Genomic DNA, 18,124 nt, shown 5'->3' with positions numbered 1-18,124 from the left:
AGGCCCCCCTGGAGTAATTCCGAAACATCCCAGATCGCTGCCCTCACAGGGAGGTTCTGGGGGAGTTGCTGGCACAGGCTGAGGTGGGACGCGTGCTGGGCAGAGTTCAGGGGCAGAAGCCAACTGGTGCCTTGCTCTTGGCCCCCAGACCCGCTGGCCTATGAGCCGAAGGCTGACTTGCCTGTTATCACCATCGACCCAGCGTCACCACAGTCGCCTGAGTCTGTGGACCTGGTGAATGAGGAGCTGAAGGGCAAGGTCCTCGGGCTGAACCGGGACCCCAGGGTGGCTGAGGATGAAGACGATGACGGGGGCATTATGATACGGACCAAGGAGCCCTCCTCCCCAGGCACTGACGATGTCTTCACCCCTGGGCCAAGTGACAGCCCCAGTTCCCAGAGGATACAGCGCTGCCTCAGTGACCCAGGCCCCCACCCTGAGCCTGGGGAGGGGGAGCCTTTCATCCCCAAGGGGCAATAACACTGAGGCCAGTGGGCGGTGCCTGTCCTACCACAGACTCTCCCACCAGAGCAGGGGCTGCTGGAAGCTGGGGGTGCACCCCTCCTCCATCCTGACCTGGATCGCTCCTCTCCCCACTGCATGGCAGCTGGGCCCACAGCCCCACCGCACGGCTTCCCCCTGCCTCCTGGGAAGCACCCACCCTCCCACCAGAACTGCCTTCCCAGTCCCTTTGTCAAAGCTGCTGGGCTGTGAGGCAGACCCTTCCCTGTCCAGGCTCTCTCCTGTTCCCAGGGGAGGGCCTCTGAGTTTCCCAGACCTCGGAGGCCCCCGCTACACCATCACTCTCCTCATTCAAACCAATCTTAGTTTCTAACCAAAGAGCCTCTGGCCCAGCCTTGATCCCACCTGGGAAGGGAAGTAGCCAAGGCCTGTCTTGGCCTAGGCCAGGACCTCCATTAAATGGAGAAGACCAGGGGGAGCAGGCATCTGAGGGAGGGAGGGATCAGTGACCCATGGTAGGCCCACCCTCCTGCCAGCTCTGGCACCCTGGCCAGCCACACCTACCTGTCCTTACTCAGCTGCAGGCTGAGGGCATCTCTGCGTCCCTGAGCTTCTCTGTATGGAGCTGGAGCACTTTGGACAGTGATGTGACTCAGCTTTCCAAACTGCTGCAGCAGGGACCACGGGGCCCGCCTGGGGCTGCTGTCAAGGGAGGAACTGTCAGGCTCCAGAAAGTGCCGCCTTTTTATGTTTTGTTTGTTCACACTTCCATGTATGACCTATTTGCACAGAGGCCATTCCTGTTTTTAAAACATTTTGAAAAGCACTGGCTGAATGAAGCTCTGGCCCTCCCTGCTCCAGAGAATTACCGTCTACTTCTGGCTAACACTCCCCCAAATCGATTCTCTGCCTCCTGGGCTCCTAATTGTGGCCCCAAGGCTCTGATTCCCAACCCCAATCATGGTTCTAACTCACAGATGCTGGACCTCCTGGTCCCTCTTTGCTCTTGGGCCTGACCCTCGGTTCCTGCTGGCCTGTTCTTTCTGTCATCACCCTCTCCCCCCGTTGGCCCCAGGAACCTTTCTCTTCTGTGCGCCGCACCCAGCTTCTGGAAGCCCAGTCCTCAGGGGAGAAGGCCTCCCCTAATCGTCTCCCTCCAGGCCAGGGCTGATTGGTGGGCAGAGTCCTGGGCTCCCAGAGGCCTTTGCTCACAGGCACGTGCTCCTACCCCCACTGCCGTGATGGCCAGGCGCAGGTTTATTGGTGCCTGTCCTTCCCCTAGTACTCCCTTCCCCAGGATCGTGCAATAGTCAGAGTGTCCCTCTTCCCAGAGCACTGGGAAGGCAGTGGGTGCTCATCTGTCCGCCCTCCTTTCCATGCAAGCGCAGTTTGGGGCAGGAGTCACCATGCAAGGGTAACGTGGACAACCATGTTCAAAGCCACCACAGCTGCTGCTGCTCTGCCGCCTGTACAGAAGAAACCGAATCTTTTTCATATTCTAATAAATCCGTGTGAGTTTTTGATAGAGTTCAGGGCTACTTCCTGGGCACCAGGGACTTTGGGGAGGAAGGTTGCCTGGAGGCCTGAAGGACTTGGCTCAATGACTGGCAAAGAGAAAGGCTTAATCCGCGTCAGCTGCTGCTGTGGTTATGACTGTGTACCAGGCACCAGGGATACAGCTGTGAGCAAAGCGAGACGCTCCCTGCCCGCAGGTGCCTTCAACCTCTGGGGGAAGAACCACATCGACCAAACATACATACAGACCAGGAAAAACCTAATGTGTTTGTGAATGACAGTGAAAGGTGGGGTGGGGAGGGGATGGCCAGGAGGACTTTCCTAGGAGATATCCTAGGAGAGGACTAGAGAATGAGCTGAGGTTAACCAGGTGAAGAAGGTTGCAGAGTTGCCGAATACTAGAATTGGGAGCTTCACAGCTAACCCCCTGGGATCTGAGAAAAGACTCGTGTGGCTTGGTCAGAGTAACAGGAGGGAGGCAGAGATGGGGCCTTGTAGCCCACGGTTAAGATTTTGGTTTGTACTAAGGGCAGTGGAAAGGTTCTCACCTGTAAAGTGGGGCCAGTAACCCCTGGATGAAATGGGCTCAGCACCGTGCAGGCGTCCAGGGAACTTAGCTCAGCCGAAGTTGGATCCCTGCATTTCCAGGCGCTGACCACCAGAGGGCAGTGGGGCTTTGGCTGTCCAGGAAAGGAACTCTCACCCAGCCTGGGACCTGTGTACAGAGCTGTTTGACTCTGAAGTGGTCAGTGCCAAAAGGACCATCGGGAGGGACCACACCATCCACTTCTGTATGAGTCAGAGTCCCAACAAGAAATGGATGGTACATTCAAAGACGAGCCTTCAACTAAGGGATTCTTTACAGAGGTGTGGGAAGTGTTAAGGGAATCTTCCAGGGATGGGACCCAGGGGTCTCACACTAAGGAAGCCATTACAACCCCTAGACCTGAAGGGCAAGAGGAGGGAGCTGTTACCATGGGAGGGGGCTGCCCTGCCTGAACCGCAGCCATGGGGGAACAACTCGAGGTGAGTCCCAGGCAGGGACCCAGGGGATACATATTCTAATCTGGATCCTGCTAGAGCCTCCCCTTGGCCAAAGCGGGCTGTAAGCCAGAAGGAAAGCCACCTGAGTGACTTCACTGAGTTCAGTCCACACAGGTCAGCTTTCCAGTAAATGGAGCCAGGGGAGAGTGAATTTAGAGGGGAGATAGGATATCCGGGCAGAGCCATTCCTTTTGCCGCCCCCCGCCCCCCACCAACTGCTCATCCTTCAGATGAAAAACTAATGTCCCTGTTGTTTAATGGTTACAGAATTTCAGTTTCAGATGACGAAAAAGTTTTGGAAATAGATTGTGGTGATGGTTGCACAACGTTGTGAAGGTACTGGATGCCATTGTTTGTTCACTTTAAAATGATTCAGTTTACGTTATGTGAATTTCACCTCAACTTTTTAAAATGGAAGTGGGGGGGAGGTCATTGCCATTAGGGTAGACAGTCTCGTCAACCGCCACATGCTGTCATCCTCCCCACGTCCTGTCATCCATCAGGAATATTCACCTCGAGCCTAACTTAAGACATTAGTTACCACTAGGGATCTGTCAATAAGACTGCAGAGGGAAATAACAAAAAACTGGTAACCCCTCCCCCCCGTGGCTGGTCACGAGGCCAAAATTAGCCATCATGCACCCTCTCTCCACCCGTTTCCATGTTCCTCTACCAGCTGCCAGCACTTTGGCTGACTGAGTTCTTGACCTGGTGGGATGTCCCAAGCCTTTCTTCCTATGCAATTCAGGGTCTTAGTGGTCTTAGATTTGTTGGGTTTCCAAGTTTCCTGCTGACTGTCATTGTTGGACATGGGAGACTGAGGCAGCCTGTAAGTCTTGGGTTCCAGACGTAGCCTCCTGCCCGCCCTCCATTTTTCTTCCGGTCACCCAGTTTAGTCACCCTACCTGGAACAGTTGACCTCCTCTCCACCTTTTGGTTAAGCAACATACAAAGCTCAAAATGACAAGTGGGAAGATTTACTTCCAGTTTAAAGGAACCACATCTGTGTTCCCTGGAGGGAATATTCCTCCTTTGGGTACTAAGGACTCCAGACCGCTGAACACAAAGTTGAGGGGATAGAAAGCAAAAATGTCTCCAGCAGGTGATTTGGAACAGTAGTGAGAGGAGACACTCTCATCTCTACCCCCTGGTTCCTGGGCCTCTGCATCCTGGCTGTGAGAGAGGTGGAGCCATATTTTGGCTACTTACTTAAAGTGTGTACTGCATCCTACCTGTTGACCACCTTACTGCCGGCTTGGTGTCTCCCAGCTGACGCCATAACACTGTTCAATCCAGTCAACTGTGCTAAGCGAGTCCAGTGCGTTCCATGGGTGAGACCTAAAATGAAGATAGACAACGTGCAGGATGGCATAGTGATGAATCAGCATTCTGGAACGTTCAGAAATGATGGTGCTGGCAGAAGCATTGCAGGCAGGAAAGGCAAGTCCGTATCAGGAAAGCATGTTTATTACCCTGAGGTAATAAATAACTGTTCCCTTCCCGAAAGACGGGGTCAGTGTAATCAACCTGCCAATAGATGGTCCCCCTATAGTAGTGGTTCTCAAATTTTTATACTCTTAAACATTACAAAGCATTTTTATTTATGTGGGTTATATCTATTTTACTGGAATAGAAATTAAAGCTTTAAAATATTAAACAAGTTAAATAAATTTAAATAATAAAAATTGTGAGAAGAGTAGCATTATTTGACATTTTTGAAAGTCACTTTAGTCTGGCTTAAATCTCCTCTAGCATTCAGTCTATTGTATGCACATCATGTAGCCTCTGGAAAATTCCACTACTCACTCATGAAAGAATGACAGTGAAAAAGGCAAAGAACATCTTAGTATCAATATAAAAGTCTACTTAAGCTCACAGAACCCATGAAAGAATCTTGGGGATCCCCCAGAGGTTCCAGATCCCCACTTTGAGATCCATTGCCTCGGAATGATGCCATATAGAAAACTCAGCTTGCTCTTTGCTGCCGGCAGCTTGGGCAGGCACTTAGCAATGCCAGTTGCCAGATCAGATTTGGTGAAGGAAATGTGTTGAGCCTAGGTGTGTTAGTTTTCTGTGGCTGCTGTACTAAATTACCACAAACTTAGTGGCTGAAAACAACTCACATTTATTTCACAGTTCTGGCGTTCAGACGCCTGAAATGAGTCTCGCAAGGCTAAAATCAAGGTGTTGTCTGGGCTGCATTTCTTTCTGGAGTCTCTAGAGGAGAATCTGTTTGCCCTGCCTTTTCCTGCTTCTAGAAGCTGCCTGCATCCCTTGGCTTTCACCCTCCTTCCATCTTCAAAGCCAGTCATGGCCGGTGGAGTCTTTCTCCCATCCCACCACTCACACTGACTCTGCCTCCAGGTTCCACATCTAAAGACTCTTGATTATTATAATACATTGGGCCCAACCAGATAATTTAGGGTCATCTCTCTATTTTTAAGGTCAGCTGGTTAGCAACCTTAATTCTCTCTGTTAACCTTGATTCACTCTTCGCCTATAAAATATATTCACAGGTCCAATGATTGGGACGTGGACATCTTTGGGAGGTCATTATTCTGCCTACCACTCTCACCAGCCCCTGTCCCTGCCACCATGGCCACATTGTATATGGGCCCAGTGAGCAATAACCAGAGTAGCTGGGGAAAGAAGTTGACATCTATAGAATGGGTCACCTTGTTCCACCTGATTATTGAAAGCCTCCTTCACCATGGATGCATTCGCGTGGATTAAAAATATCTTCACCACCTGCGCCCATTTCAAGCAGTTCATCCATATATCTCTCCCTTGGACCAATCTTGGTATTTTCCAATCTTGGTATGCAGGCCAAAAATTGAGTTGATTTGTTCCAGTAAAAATGTCTAGAACCACAATGGCAATTGGCATCACACCAAGTCCCTGCCCAGCCAGTCAACTTGTTAGCCACTGCTTATGAATGAAAGTAGACTTGTACCTCAGGTTATCTCTCCTTCCGGGCAAAATGGACAATCAGTATAACCAGAAATTCTGCCCACTGAGAGGATAGACTTTCATCAGTCTTTTAGAGACACCCTGAATGTGGCTTTAATGCAACAGTGGTCCATTTGTGGCTGGTGCTAACACACCATGCAGACTCACTTAGAAGTCATGTCTGCTTTTGCCTCCATGTTGACTGGTCATAGCAACTTCCCCAACTGTGGGTTGAGGGAGAAGCAGTGAAGCAATAAGAGCAGGTACCATCAGAATTTGAGCCACCTGTTTATGCAATTTCCTTGTGCCTTCTTGACTTGCTCAGACCTCATGTATACTCTTTAATAACAGAATGCTAACATGCATGTCCAATTTTATGATTACATTGATCAGATAACGTCCAGTCCTTGTTGCATGGGTTACTTGATGTCCCACAGTAAGGCATTCAGCCTCTACCACCTCCAGCTGTGAGCCAGGAGCTGTTTTTAAATGGAGACTAGTTATTGGAAGAGGAGGGCATGAATTAATCCAAAACCCTAAGGGTCTGTATCTCTACTGCGACTCTCCTATTGGAGCTTGTCCATACAGCACCTTTTTCTGCCATAGTCACTTCCAAGTCATAAAGCTCATGTGACAGGGCAGCTTGCTCTGCAGTCTGGACCTGCTGCAGAGTCTTACGTTAACTGCAGGCCTCACTCAAAGCTTGTATTCTTGTGGGTTTTCCAGTTAATGGGCAGAACAGCAAAGCCAAATGTGGTACATGTTGCCTCAAAAGTCCAGAGTCCCATCAAACATTTTGTCTCTTTCTTTGTAGTGGGCAGGATAAGTTCAGCAATTATCTCCCATTTTGGAGGAGATACCCTGACATGCCCCAGACCACTGGATACCCTAGAAAGTTCACTAACATGACATGCCTCTGAATTTTTGTGGGATTTATCACACTTCCTTTGGCATACATATGCTCTACTAAGAATCTAAAGTGTTTGCAATATCCTGCTCACTGGGCCCAGTTGCCATTATGTCATCGATATAATGGCACAGCATAATGTTTTGAACTATATCAAGATGATCAGTGTCCCTTTACACTATATGATGACAGAAATCAAGAGACGAGATAAAGCCCTGAGGTAGTAGAGTGAAGACATACTGCTGTCGCTGACAAACTATTTCTGATGATCTTTACTTAGTGGAATAGAAAAGAAAGCATTTGGGGTCAAAGATGTACACCAGGCCAAAAGTTGTGTTGATTTGTTCCAGTAAAAATGTCTAGAACCACAACTGCAATTATCACACCTAACTAACTTCACAGTAATCTACAGTCATTCTCCAAGTCCCACCTGGTTTTTGCACCAGCTGAATAGGTGAGTTAAATGGAGTCTTGATAGGAATGACCACCTCTACATATTTTGGATCTCTGATGGTGGCACTAATTTTTGAGTTTCCCTTAGGGAGGTGCTATTGCTTTTGGTTCGCTGTTTTCACAGTGATAGAGTTGCAGGTCAGGGTCTGTGGTCCCGTTGGATCTACTTGGGCTAAGAACAGATTGAAAGCCTTGAACTTGCCACTCAATACAAGGAGGGATATTCAGAAAGCCCCTGGGGTGACTCTGAAGGGATCTTTGTGCTGTGTAGGCACAGGGCAGATATGGCAAAGGACCACGCCTGGGCCCCGCTGTCAGGATCCCGGGGTTGCAGAGCCAGTGAAAAGAACAACCCCACCAAGTCTCTTATGCTAAAGGAAGGGCACTGGTTCAGAAGGAATGGGACCCCCAGACATGGGATGAGGACATTTGGGTGGAACTAAGAAACCCCAGCACCCCCTGAATCTTCCTTGTTGGTGAAGACAGCACCCCTGCCCTTGGTCTAAGGAAACAGCCTTTCCTACCATAAAAATCTTCCGGTGACTTCGCTTTGGACAGCGGTCTTACAGGGGCGCTCATCACCTCTCATCGCCTCCAGGCCTGTGAGAATTAAATCCCAATGTAACTCATTCAGTCAAGGCTTTCAATCTGGTGTGTGTGTTTCCTAGGGCAATCAGATGTAGCGGCAGAAGGCCACTCCAGTCTTTGTAATCACTACTGTCACCATAGTGACAAAGGGCCACAGGCACTTACTTGTTCTCCCAATATCTTACCAGTCCATCTCTTGCCACCACCAGTCATTGAGTCAGTAACAGTGATGCCGCTACATGCCACAGATTACCATTGTCCATTACCCCCTGTCAAGGAGGCTGTCCACTCTCTAATCAAGATGTGTGAGCAACCCAATCCCTGATCCCAGAATCCCATCTGAGGATCTGTTTCCCAGGGCTATTCTGGCACCAATTATTGTAGCAGTCAGGGCCCTGGATGGAAACAGATGGCACACTTAATGAGGTCATCGAAAAGGGTTTGATGAAAGGACAACTACAAAGTGTTGGAAGAGTTAAACGAGCCAAGAAAAGCTGGTAAAGCAGCAGCAGGAAGCTTTTACCACCCAGGGAGCAAGGGAAGGTCCTGGAACCCGGTGAGAGCTGCAGCCTTGGGAAAGGTCAGCCTCTGTTGACCAGAGCAGAATGGAGAAAGATGAAGAGTGGACCTGTAGTGGCAAATAGAGAACATCTGACACGATGTCCCATTTTACAGATAAGGAAACTAAGGCTTAGCTGCCCCCATGCAATTCTGCAAATAGGCCCAGAGCCCATGCATACAAATGTGTGTGTGTGTGCATGTGTTTGTGTGTGTGTGTTGGTGGGGAGAGAGGGAAACACAGAGCCCCATCCTGGAAGAAATGGCAGGCTGCTGAGACAGACACTCAGCCTCATCTCCTCGTCTGTAACAGGGATTCCTAATTTCTGCCCACAGTATCTAAATAAAAGGATCACGTGAGAGACAGGAAAGCAATTTTCCATCAAGGAACTTTTTTTTTTTTTTGAGGTCTCACTGTGTGCTGCATTCCGTGATCAGGGAAAGGGTAGGGTTTGGGAGGGGACACTTGTGGAGAGTTGAAAACCACCTCCTTAGCCCCCAGGACTAAGGGACTTCAGGAAGGAGGACCATGGGAATTGAACCCAGCAGCTGGAGTCCCTGAGTTCAAGATGGAAGGTCTGGGGGCTGCAGAGAGAAAGGAGGCAGCCTTGGTCATGCATCTCTGGAGCTGTTCCTCCTTCCATTCCAGAGGAGCCCCTGAAACTACCTGCATTATGGCAGGCAGAAGGGGAGGTCAAAGGTGGCTCTGAAACCAGGTGGCAGGTGGTCAGGAAACTGTTGTAATTTGGTCTGAGTCTGCTTAATGGATGTGTGCTCCGACGTCGACCACACTCACTGTTTCAGCAGACCACCAGCCCCAGGTCCACTGGCGGGCTTGCCAGCCCTGCCAGCCAGCCCTCCAAGCTCCCCTTTGCCTAGCCTGGTTCTACGTTGCCGTAGTGTCTGAATTTGAGCATAAACAGTGTGGTGTTAGATGTGTGTTAGTTTAAGCTCTGTTCCAGGGACAGACAGTTGCTCCGATCGGGAATTCACACTGAGAGGGGAGAGGCTGGAGGTTATCAGCTGTCATTTAACCAGTGGGGCCATTTCCCAGTCCTGGCCACTACCAGAGCTTCAGCTCATTTCATTTCTCATCAACCCCAGAGGCTATGCCAGTTAGCACACTGCATATTAGAAATGGCTCTCATTGGTAAAAATCACGGTGTCAAGATATGTGGATAGGCTGGAGTATTATAGAAACAGTCCCCTGCCCTTGCCTGAACAGGATATAAAAACCCAGCCACCAACAGTGGTTGCCTATGGGGTTTAGGGATTGACTGAAAGGGGGATTTTTGGAGTGATGGAAGTGTTTTATATCTTGATCAGGGTGTTGTCAAATTCATTGGATAGTACACATAGGATTTATGCATGTTACTATATAGAAATTTTATCTCCAATTAAATATAATATATATATATATATATATATATATATATATATATATTTTAAATCTAGCCACCAACCCTGGAATTCACATTCTAAATAATTAGTAGCATCCAGAGCTGCTGCTTTGAGGCAGCTTCTGGGAGCCTGGCTGGTTAACATTAGCCCAACCTGACACCTCAAACAGGGTCCTGTTCTCCACAAGTTCACCATTCGTGCAACAGTGAAACAGACCTTGATCTAGTGGGGCCGATGGACAGTAGACAAGTGCACAGCTCAGTATATATATGCTAAGTGCTCTGAAGGACACAGCGAGAAACCAGGAGGGACCTTTCCATTCAGTGGTGGGGGAAGGGCCTCTGAGAAGAAGGCACCGTTCAGGCTGGAGCTGGAGGAAAACCAGCCATGACGAGTAGTAGGAAGAACGTTTGGTCAGAGGAAGGGCAGGACTGTGACATTTTTGAGAACCTGGGAGAGGCCTTTCGTGGCTGGAGAACAAGAGGGAGAGAAGCACAGGAGAGGCGAGCAGTGCTCAGATGACACAGACTTCGTACCTGGGCCAGGGGAGACATGATTTTATGTGAAATGCATTGAAAACTTCGTCACATGATTTAAGCAGGGTAGTTATGTGATCTGATTTATGCTTTTAAAGGGATTGCTTTGGGCCATATGGAGAATTGATTGAGAGGGTTCTGGAATGGAAGAAGGAAATAAGGAGACAGGAGCAGTGATGGTGGCCAGGACTTGGGTGCAGGTGGCGCTGATGGTGTGTAATTTAAAGGTATAATGACAGACCCTGTTGGGCTGAATATGAGAAGTGAGGGAAAGGCAGGAATCAAGGAAAACTCCAGGTTTCAGGCTCTAGGGACTGGTCAGAGGCGCTGCCATTCACCCAGAGACAGAACAGGATTGGGGAGCAGGAAATCTAGAGTTCCTTTTAGCACATGTTTAGTTTCAGATGCCAGTGAGAGAACCAAGTGGAACTAGCATGTAACTCTCCACGTAAGTGATCTGGAGCTTCGGGGAGAAGTGTGGGCTGGAGATCAAATGGTATGCGTCTCAAAGTATCCAAATAGCATCAAAATCCTCAGAACCAGATGAAATAACCTAGGGAGAGAGCATGGATAGTGAAGGGACAAGGGGCCTGCTGGGCCACTGAGGAACCACCAACAGTTCAAGGCTGGGTGGGAGAGGAACAAACTGCGAAAGAAAGCGAGGAGGACTGGCCAGAGAGGCAGAAGAAAAGTCAGGAGAGTGTGGTATCACCAAAACCAGGAGAGAAGAGTATCTCAAAGAGGAAAACGTGGGCAGCAGTGTTAAATGCTGCTGAGACCATGAGTCTGATAACAGAAAAGGGCCCATTGGATAAGGAACACGTGAAATACCACCACAGGGGTTTGAGCAGCCAAATCCAGAATGTGGAGGATTCTAGAACAATGATCACATTTCTTCAAAAAAACATGTAGCAAGACAAAAAAAAAAAAAGGCTAGATGATAGATAGATAGACAGATAGATAGATAGATAGATAGATAGATAGATAGATGTAATAGATGAGAATTGTAGATTAAATGAAATGTAAGGACTATATCAACTAAATACAATGAATGGCTCTTGTTTGAATCTTATTTCAAACTAAGCCACTGTAAAACACATTTATGGAGTAATCAGGGAAATTTGAAGGCTGGTATTAGGTAATATTAAGGAATTACTGTTAATTTTCTTATTAACAATGCTCCTGTGGTCATATTTTACACAATAATAATTTTTTTAGAAATCCATACTGAAGTATTGATTTATTTACTAATGATATAAATAACTTGGATTTGCTTTAAAATCACCCAGAAGAGTAGAGGGGAGAGAAATTGTGGGGTAAAACTGAAACATTAGCTACATGTTGATGTTTATTGAAGTTGGTTGTTTGAGTTCATGGACATTCCTTATATTGTTCTCTTTATTTTACTTATGTTTGAAGTTTTCTATAATAAAAAAAATTTAAAGAAAGAAAAAATTCAAATGAAAAGTGCCATATACCAGGGGAGCCAAAAAAAATGTATGCAAGTGGACACTTTGGTCAACGTTGCTCAAACAGTAGTTCGCTGTAATCAGAAGTGTCTGGATGCTGATGGGAACCACTTTGAGCACCTCTTGCAATTGCAGAAGTCAGACGTGACTTGTATTCATTTTTTGTTATTGGTACATATTGAGTATTACAATTTTAATACAGTTTTCCTTTCTTAAAAGTGTATACTTTTTTTGGCACCCTCTGTATAGAGTCACGGGATATGGAATACAGCATAAGGAATGTATTCAATGGAATTGTAACAAATATATATGATGTTAGAGGGGTGGTAGATTGGGGGTTATCACTTTGTGAGGGGTGTAAATGTATCACTATTATATTGTTTTATGCACCCGAAACTAATAAAAAAAAAAAAAGAGAGAGAGAGAAAAGTACCTATTGGATTTGGCAAGATGAGTACCAATAAATTGAAAGGTCAATCTCAGGGAACGGAAGGCAGATTGGACTGGGTTGAAGAGCGGATGGAAAATGGAGACATGTCTGAACTACTCTTTTAAGATTGCTTTGTCCGGGAGAAGGGACTGGAGGCAGTAACTGGAGGAGATAAGAGTCAAGGGGTGCTGTGATAGGCAGAATTCTGATTCCTGCCTCCTGGTGTATGTACATGCCTGTGTAATCCCCTCCTCTTGAGTACAGGCAGGATCTGTGAGTATGATGGGATATTGCTCCTGTGATCAGGTTGCATTATATGGCAAAGGTGAAAGATTTTACATGTATAATTAAGGTCCCTCATCAGACCTTGAGTTCATCAAAATGTAGATTACTCTGGTGGGCCTGTCCTAACCAGACAAGCCCTTAAAAGAGAGATTCTACTGGCCCTTGAAGGAGCAAACTGCCACATTGTGAGGAGGGACACATGGCAGAGAACAGCTGGTGGCCTCTAAGAGCTGAGAATGGCCCCTAGTCGACAGTTAGCAAGAAAACGGGGACCTCAGTCCTACAACTGCAAGGAGCTGAATTCTGCCACAACCTAGTGAGGGTGGAAGAGGAACCCTAGTCTCAGAGGAGATCACAGCCTTGGCCAACACCTTGCTTTCAGCCTGGTGAGACCCTGAGCAGAGAGTCCAGCGAAAACATGCTGGACTTCTGACCCATAGAAACTGACATAATAAATTCATGTTGTTTTAAGCCACACAGAACAGAAAACTATTACCGATGATTGTTCTGTTTTGTAGGGGGGAGATAGGAGATATTAGAGATATTTGTAAGCTATTATATTCCCAGTTGGAAAGAAAACACTTTAAGAACATAAAAGGGGTAGAGATTGAGAGTCAGAAGCAGGGACAGCTTCTTCAGGGCACGCAGAAGCAGAAGGGTTTGCAGATTTAGTGGGAGGGAAGATAAAACAGTGTCTGTGTGATTGAAGGCTCTAATTCCTTCGGTGAAGAAGGAGGCAAGGTCACCAAATGAGAATAAATCTAGGAAAGGAGGTAGGAAATTTAAGGAACGAGGAAAAGAAATGAAACAGTCATCTTGAGAGAGTGGAGAAGGAACATGTACTTATTAGAAAAATACAGTAGAATTTTCCATGTTGAGTCCATTTGATGTTTGAGAAGAGTAAATCAGTCAGCCCATGTGTATGATTTTATCAGTGCTCTTCAGATACTTGAGCACAAGCACCAGAGGATGGGATTTGCCAAGTAAGATGAAGTGAAAGAGGGGCTACAGAGTTCATATTTGCAGGGACGTGATTATCATAATAAACTATAGAATTAGGGGCGGCCTGTTAGCTTAGTTGGTTAGAGCGCGGTGCTTTTAACAACAAGGTTGCTGGTTCAATCCCCACATGGGCCACTGTGAGCTGCGCCCTCCACAACTAGATTCAAACAACTACTTGACTTAGAGCTGATGGAGCCTGGAAAAACACACTTAAATAACTAAAAGTTTAAAAAAAAAAGGGGGGGGGAAGAAAACTATAGAATCTAGAAGAGATCCAAAGAGAAGTAAAGATTGGAGGATACAGATAAGAACTGAGGTCAATGAACTGGACACCACCATGAAATAGGAGCCTTATTAAATGGGTGTGTATTCGTTAGGGAAAAGGCTGAAGAGCTGTATCAAAGATATCCCCAAATACAGTGACTTAACAGAAGTTTGTTTTTTTCTCATGTAAGAATCCTAAAATAAGTGGTCCAGATTGTTGAGGCTGCTGTGTCCCTGTAGCCATTCAGTGACCTGGTCCCCTCTATCTTGTTTCCTCTGACATCCCCTAAGATGTCCTTATCTCCATGGTCAAAACACGGTCCATATTAGCCCAGTGGAAAGGAAATGGACATGAAGGAGAATGCATCTACATTTTAAGGCCTGTGCTTTGCGGCCTTCCGCTCGCATCCACTGACAACGACCTATCGTATAGCCTCACCCCGCCACAAAGGAGGCTGGCAAATGCAGGTTTCATCTGGCCAGCTGTATAATTCTACTACTAATACAAAAGGAGAGTAGACCTTGGTGGACTGCTAGCAGTCTTTGCCATAAGGGGTCATTTAGAAAATGAGCATGGTAATTGCCATATGTGATACCATAATTTAATAATTCCCCCATTTTGAGTATTACCTATTCTTAATTTTTACATCTTATAACTAATTTGCCAATTAATACCTTAGTACATAAGTCTTTGGAAGTGATGTTTCTGGTAAGCATCTTCCTAAAAACATCTTCCTGAAAAGAAATGGCAAGCTTATAGTGAATAACTAGGCAAAATCTAAGTGAAATGAGAGCGGTAAGCCAACGTCTGGAGCTGTTTTTCCCTGCAAACATTTGCCAACCAGGCAGAGAGGGGCTTTGGGTTTGATGGTCTCACAAAGTCCCAGACCTAACCAAGGAGAATCTGATAAGAGACCCCAAAGGTCCACACTCTCAGAGCAAGAGTGAACCAGAAGAAGCCAACCCTGCACCTGCAGGGGACTGCAAGGAACCAAGCCATGGTGCTACAAAGACCTTGCAGGAGGAAAAAATCATACCCCCGAGAAGTTGCCTCCTGAAGCTGTCCCTTATGCAGAATTGCATACCAAATTCACATCACCTGTCGGGGTCTACAAACATTCAGTGAACGTTTAATTTGAAATGACCGTGGGCTTGTGGTGCCCCCAGCACCTGACAGAAGCAATGCAAATGCCCTCTGAAGGAATGCGCTATCATCCCAAGCCTCCAAGATTTCAACAACTTACGTTTTTAAAAATGTGAAGTGTTAACTATGCGAACAAGGGGACAAGGTACCATGTGTGACCGAAAGGAAAAGACAGATACATTTAATTTTATCAAAATTCAGAAACTCCATAAAGAAAATGAAAAGACAAGTCCTACAATGGAATAATACTTGAACACATGTCACTGATAAAGGAGTCCTATCTGGAATATATAAAGAACTCCGACAAATTCACAAGAAAAGACAAGCCCACTCAATAGAAAAATAGGCTCAAATATATGGTGATGGAAGGAGAACTGACTCTGGGTGGTGAACACACAATGGGATTTATAGATGATGTAATACAGAATTGTACACCTGAAATCTATGTAACTTTACTAACAATTGTCACCCCAATAAATTTTAATTAAAAAAAAAGAATATCATACAATGCAATTCACCACATTAACACACTAACAGAATAAAGAATAAAAATCATTGACCATCTCAAAAAAAAAAAAAGAAAAATGGGCAAATAAATTCAATAGGTACTTCACATACAAAAAAGGAAACCTAAATGGCCAATAAATACATGGAAAAATACCTAAATCCATGAATAATCAGGGAAGTGCAAAAACTACCCTGAAAGATCCCTATACACATACCAGTTAGATAAAATTCAAAAGTCTGACAAGACCAAGTAGTGACAAAGGTATGACACAAAGAACTCTTATAAACAGTTGGTATTAGCCCAACTACTTTGGGGAAAAGTTTGGCATTTTCCAGTAAAATGGTATAAATACTCATCCTCTGTGACCCAACAAAACCACTACTGGAAAAATACCCTAAGACACACATTCTCTGTGCACCAGGAAACATGTACAAAAATGTTCCGAGAAGAATTATTTATGTAGCTCAAAACTGGAAACAATTCAAATGCCTACCAATGGCAAAGTAGATAAGTTTTGTTATAATCATATCATTGAATATTAGACAGCTATGAAAATAAATTAGAACCTCAAAACAAAGTGGATTAATGTTACAAATCCAGTGCTGAGCAAAAGAAGCAAAATACAGAAGATACATAGGGAATCATGTCGTTTATATCAAATTCAAAACCAGAAACATCTAAACTATTGTATAAGGATGGATAAACTATAAAGAACTGTGAAACTATAACACTAGGAAGAGATTTCCATAAATACAAGAATGATAACCCCTAAGAGGAAAGGAAGGTGTGTGGTTGAGAAGGGGCACACAGGGATTCCTGTGGCACTGGCAATTTTTTGACATGGGTAGTGATTACACAGATGTTTGTTTTATAATTATACATCATACCGTGCACTTATATTTAATGCACCTTTCTGTATGTGAGTTATATTTTACAATCAGGTTTTTAAATAGAAAGAAGATATTATGAACAACTTTATACCTATATAATTGAAAATTTAGGCAAAATGACAAATTTCTAGAAAACTATTACTTTCCAAAATGGAATCAAAAAGAAATTATATCTCTGAATAGTCTATAACGAGTAATCTATTGCTACAAACTTAGCAACTTACAAAACCACATTACCTTATGATTCCTGTGGGTTAGGGGTCTGGGCTCATCTTAGGGTGTTCTGGTTCAGGATGTCTCACAAGGCTGCAATTGTTGGCCAGGGCAGGGTCTCATCTGAAGGCTCACCTGGGGAAGAATACACTTCCAAGTTCACATGGTTGTTGGCAGAATTCAGTTCCTTAAGGGCTGTTGGACTGTGGGTCCCAATTCCTAGCTGGCTATTGGCCTGAGACCATCTGTTTTTTGCTACATGGACCTCTCCAACATAGCCACTTGCTTCATTAAAGGGTACAAGCCAAGAAGGCAATAGGGAGAGCCTGCTAGCAAGACAGAAGTTACAATCTTATGTAACCTAATCATGGAAGTGACATTCCATTACCTTTACCCTATTCTATTGGTTAGAATCTTTTCCCAAAGTGGCTGAGCCATTTTATCCTCCCACCAACAACACGTGAACATTACAAGATCCATCAAGGGGCTTCCGTTCCTGTTGGTCCTCTAAGGGCACTATTTCTCTCTGGCACTACCTTGTGCCTTTAGCCAGCCCCACAACTGGAGGATTTATTCATGACTCAAAGCTATATTCTTGAAGAATCACAACCCTTGGGTGTATTTTCACCCATGTAAGGTGAAAATCCTCCATTTACTTTTACCACCAGGCATGGAGGAACAAGTGGGTGTCGAGATGATCCCAGCCCACCTGAGCTCTCTCCAGGTTCCTCTCCATGTCTTCTTTATAGTAGCCTCCATTTCCTTTTCATAGTCAAGGTCAACACCCCAGCCAATACCATAACTCACTTATTACTTATTTTCTCAGTGACCAGTGACAGTCTCAGATTCCACTTAAGACAAATCATTTTTGCATCTCTTGATGGACCTTGTTCTCCCTCTGGGTGCTAAGTATGTACCACTCTAACCCCCCCCCCCACTGGCCCCTGGACCCACGTATTTGACCCCAGGAGAAATAGCATCATAAGTTGTTACTAGTGCAGAGTGTACTCCACAATCTGCAGATCAGCAGGTCTCACAAGGTGGTCTCCCTCAGCTCACACCATAACTGAGCCTGCAGTAGGATGTTCAACAACACTCAGCTCTGGGATGGGTACAAGGAAAGACCAGTGAACCCCGGGGCACTGGCCTACTGGCACACGTCTTCAGTCTTCACAGAAACATGAGCTTCTTGGTGTTAGACAATGCCCGACAGTGGCTTCAGTAAGCTTATGAGTGGAGGTGCAGAGGGAGGCAGAGGGAAGAAGAGAAAGCAAATCCAACTCTGCAATAGGATCTATTGCAGGTGGACAATGCCCTTCCATGAAGGAGGGAGTTTGTGTAGAAAATACATGTATTGGTCTCTGCCCACCCCCTTCCTGGAACAGAGTTCCTAAAACTCTTGTGAATTCCTGAGTGACAAGAGCACTAGAAGCATCTTTTGTTCTAATCAGATGATACTGGGTACACTCCTGGATGGCTCCTGGTCACCAGAAAGACCAAGCCATG

General features: G+C 45.8%; 1 protein-coding gene across 1 annotated transcript in view; it reads left to right on the top strand.

The window, feature by feature from the left end:
- Positions 1-1,989, top strand: part of SLC9A1 (solute carrier family 9 member A1) — a 48,498-nt gene extending 46,509 nt beyond the window's left edge. The window contains exon 12 of the mRNA XM_033113670.1: positions 149-1,989. Coding sequence (XP_032969561.1) covers positions 149-480 — 332 coding nt within the window. The 3' untranslated portion in view covers positions 481-1,989. The remainder of the gene's footprint in view (positions 1-148) is intronic.
- The last annotated feature ends 16,135 nt before the right edge of the window (positions 1,990-18,124 follow it).

Source organism: Rhinolophus ferrumequinum, chromosome 9, assembly GCF_004115265.2.
Source record: "Rhinolophus ferrumequinum isolate MPI-CBG mRhiFer1 chromosome 9, mRhiFer1_v1.p, whole genome shotgun sequence".
In the NCBI taxonomy this organism is placed as follows: domain Eukaryota; kingdom Metazoa; phylum Chordata; class Mammalia; order Chiroptera; family Rhinolophidae; genus Rhinolophus; species Rhinolophus ferrumequinum.
This window is presented reverse-complemented; position numbering and strand designations above follow the sequence as displayed.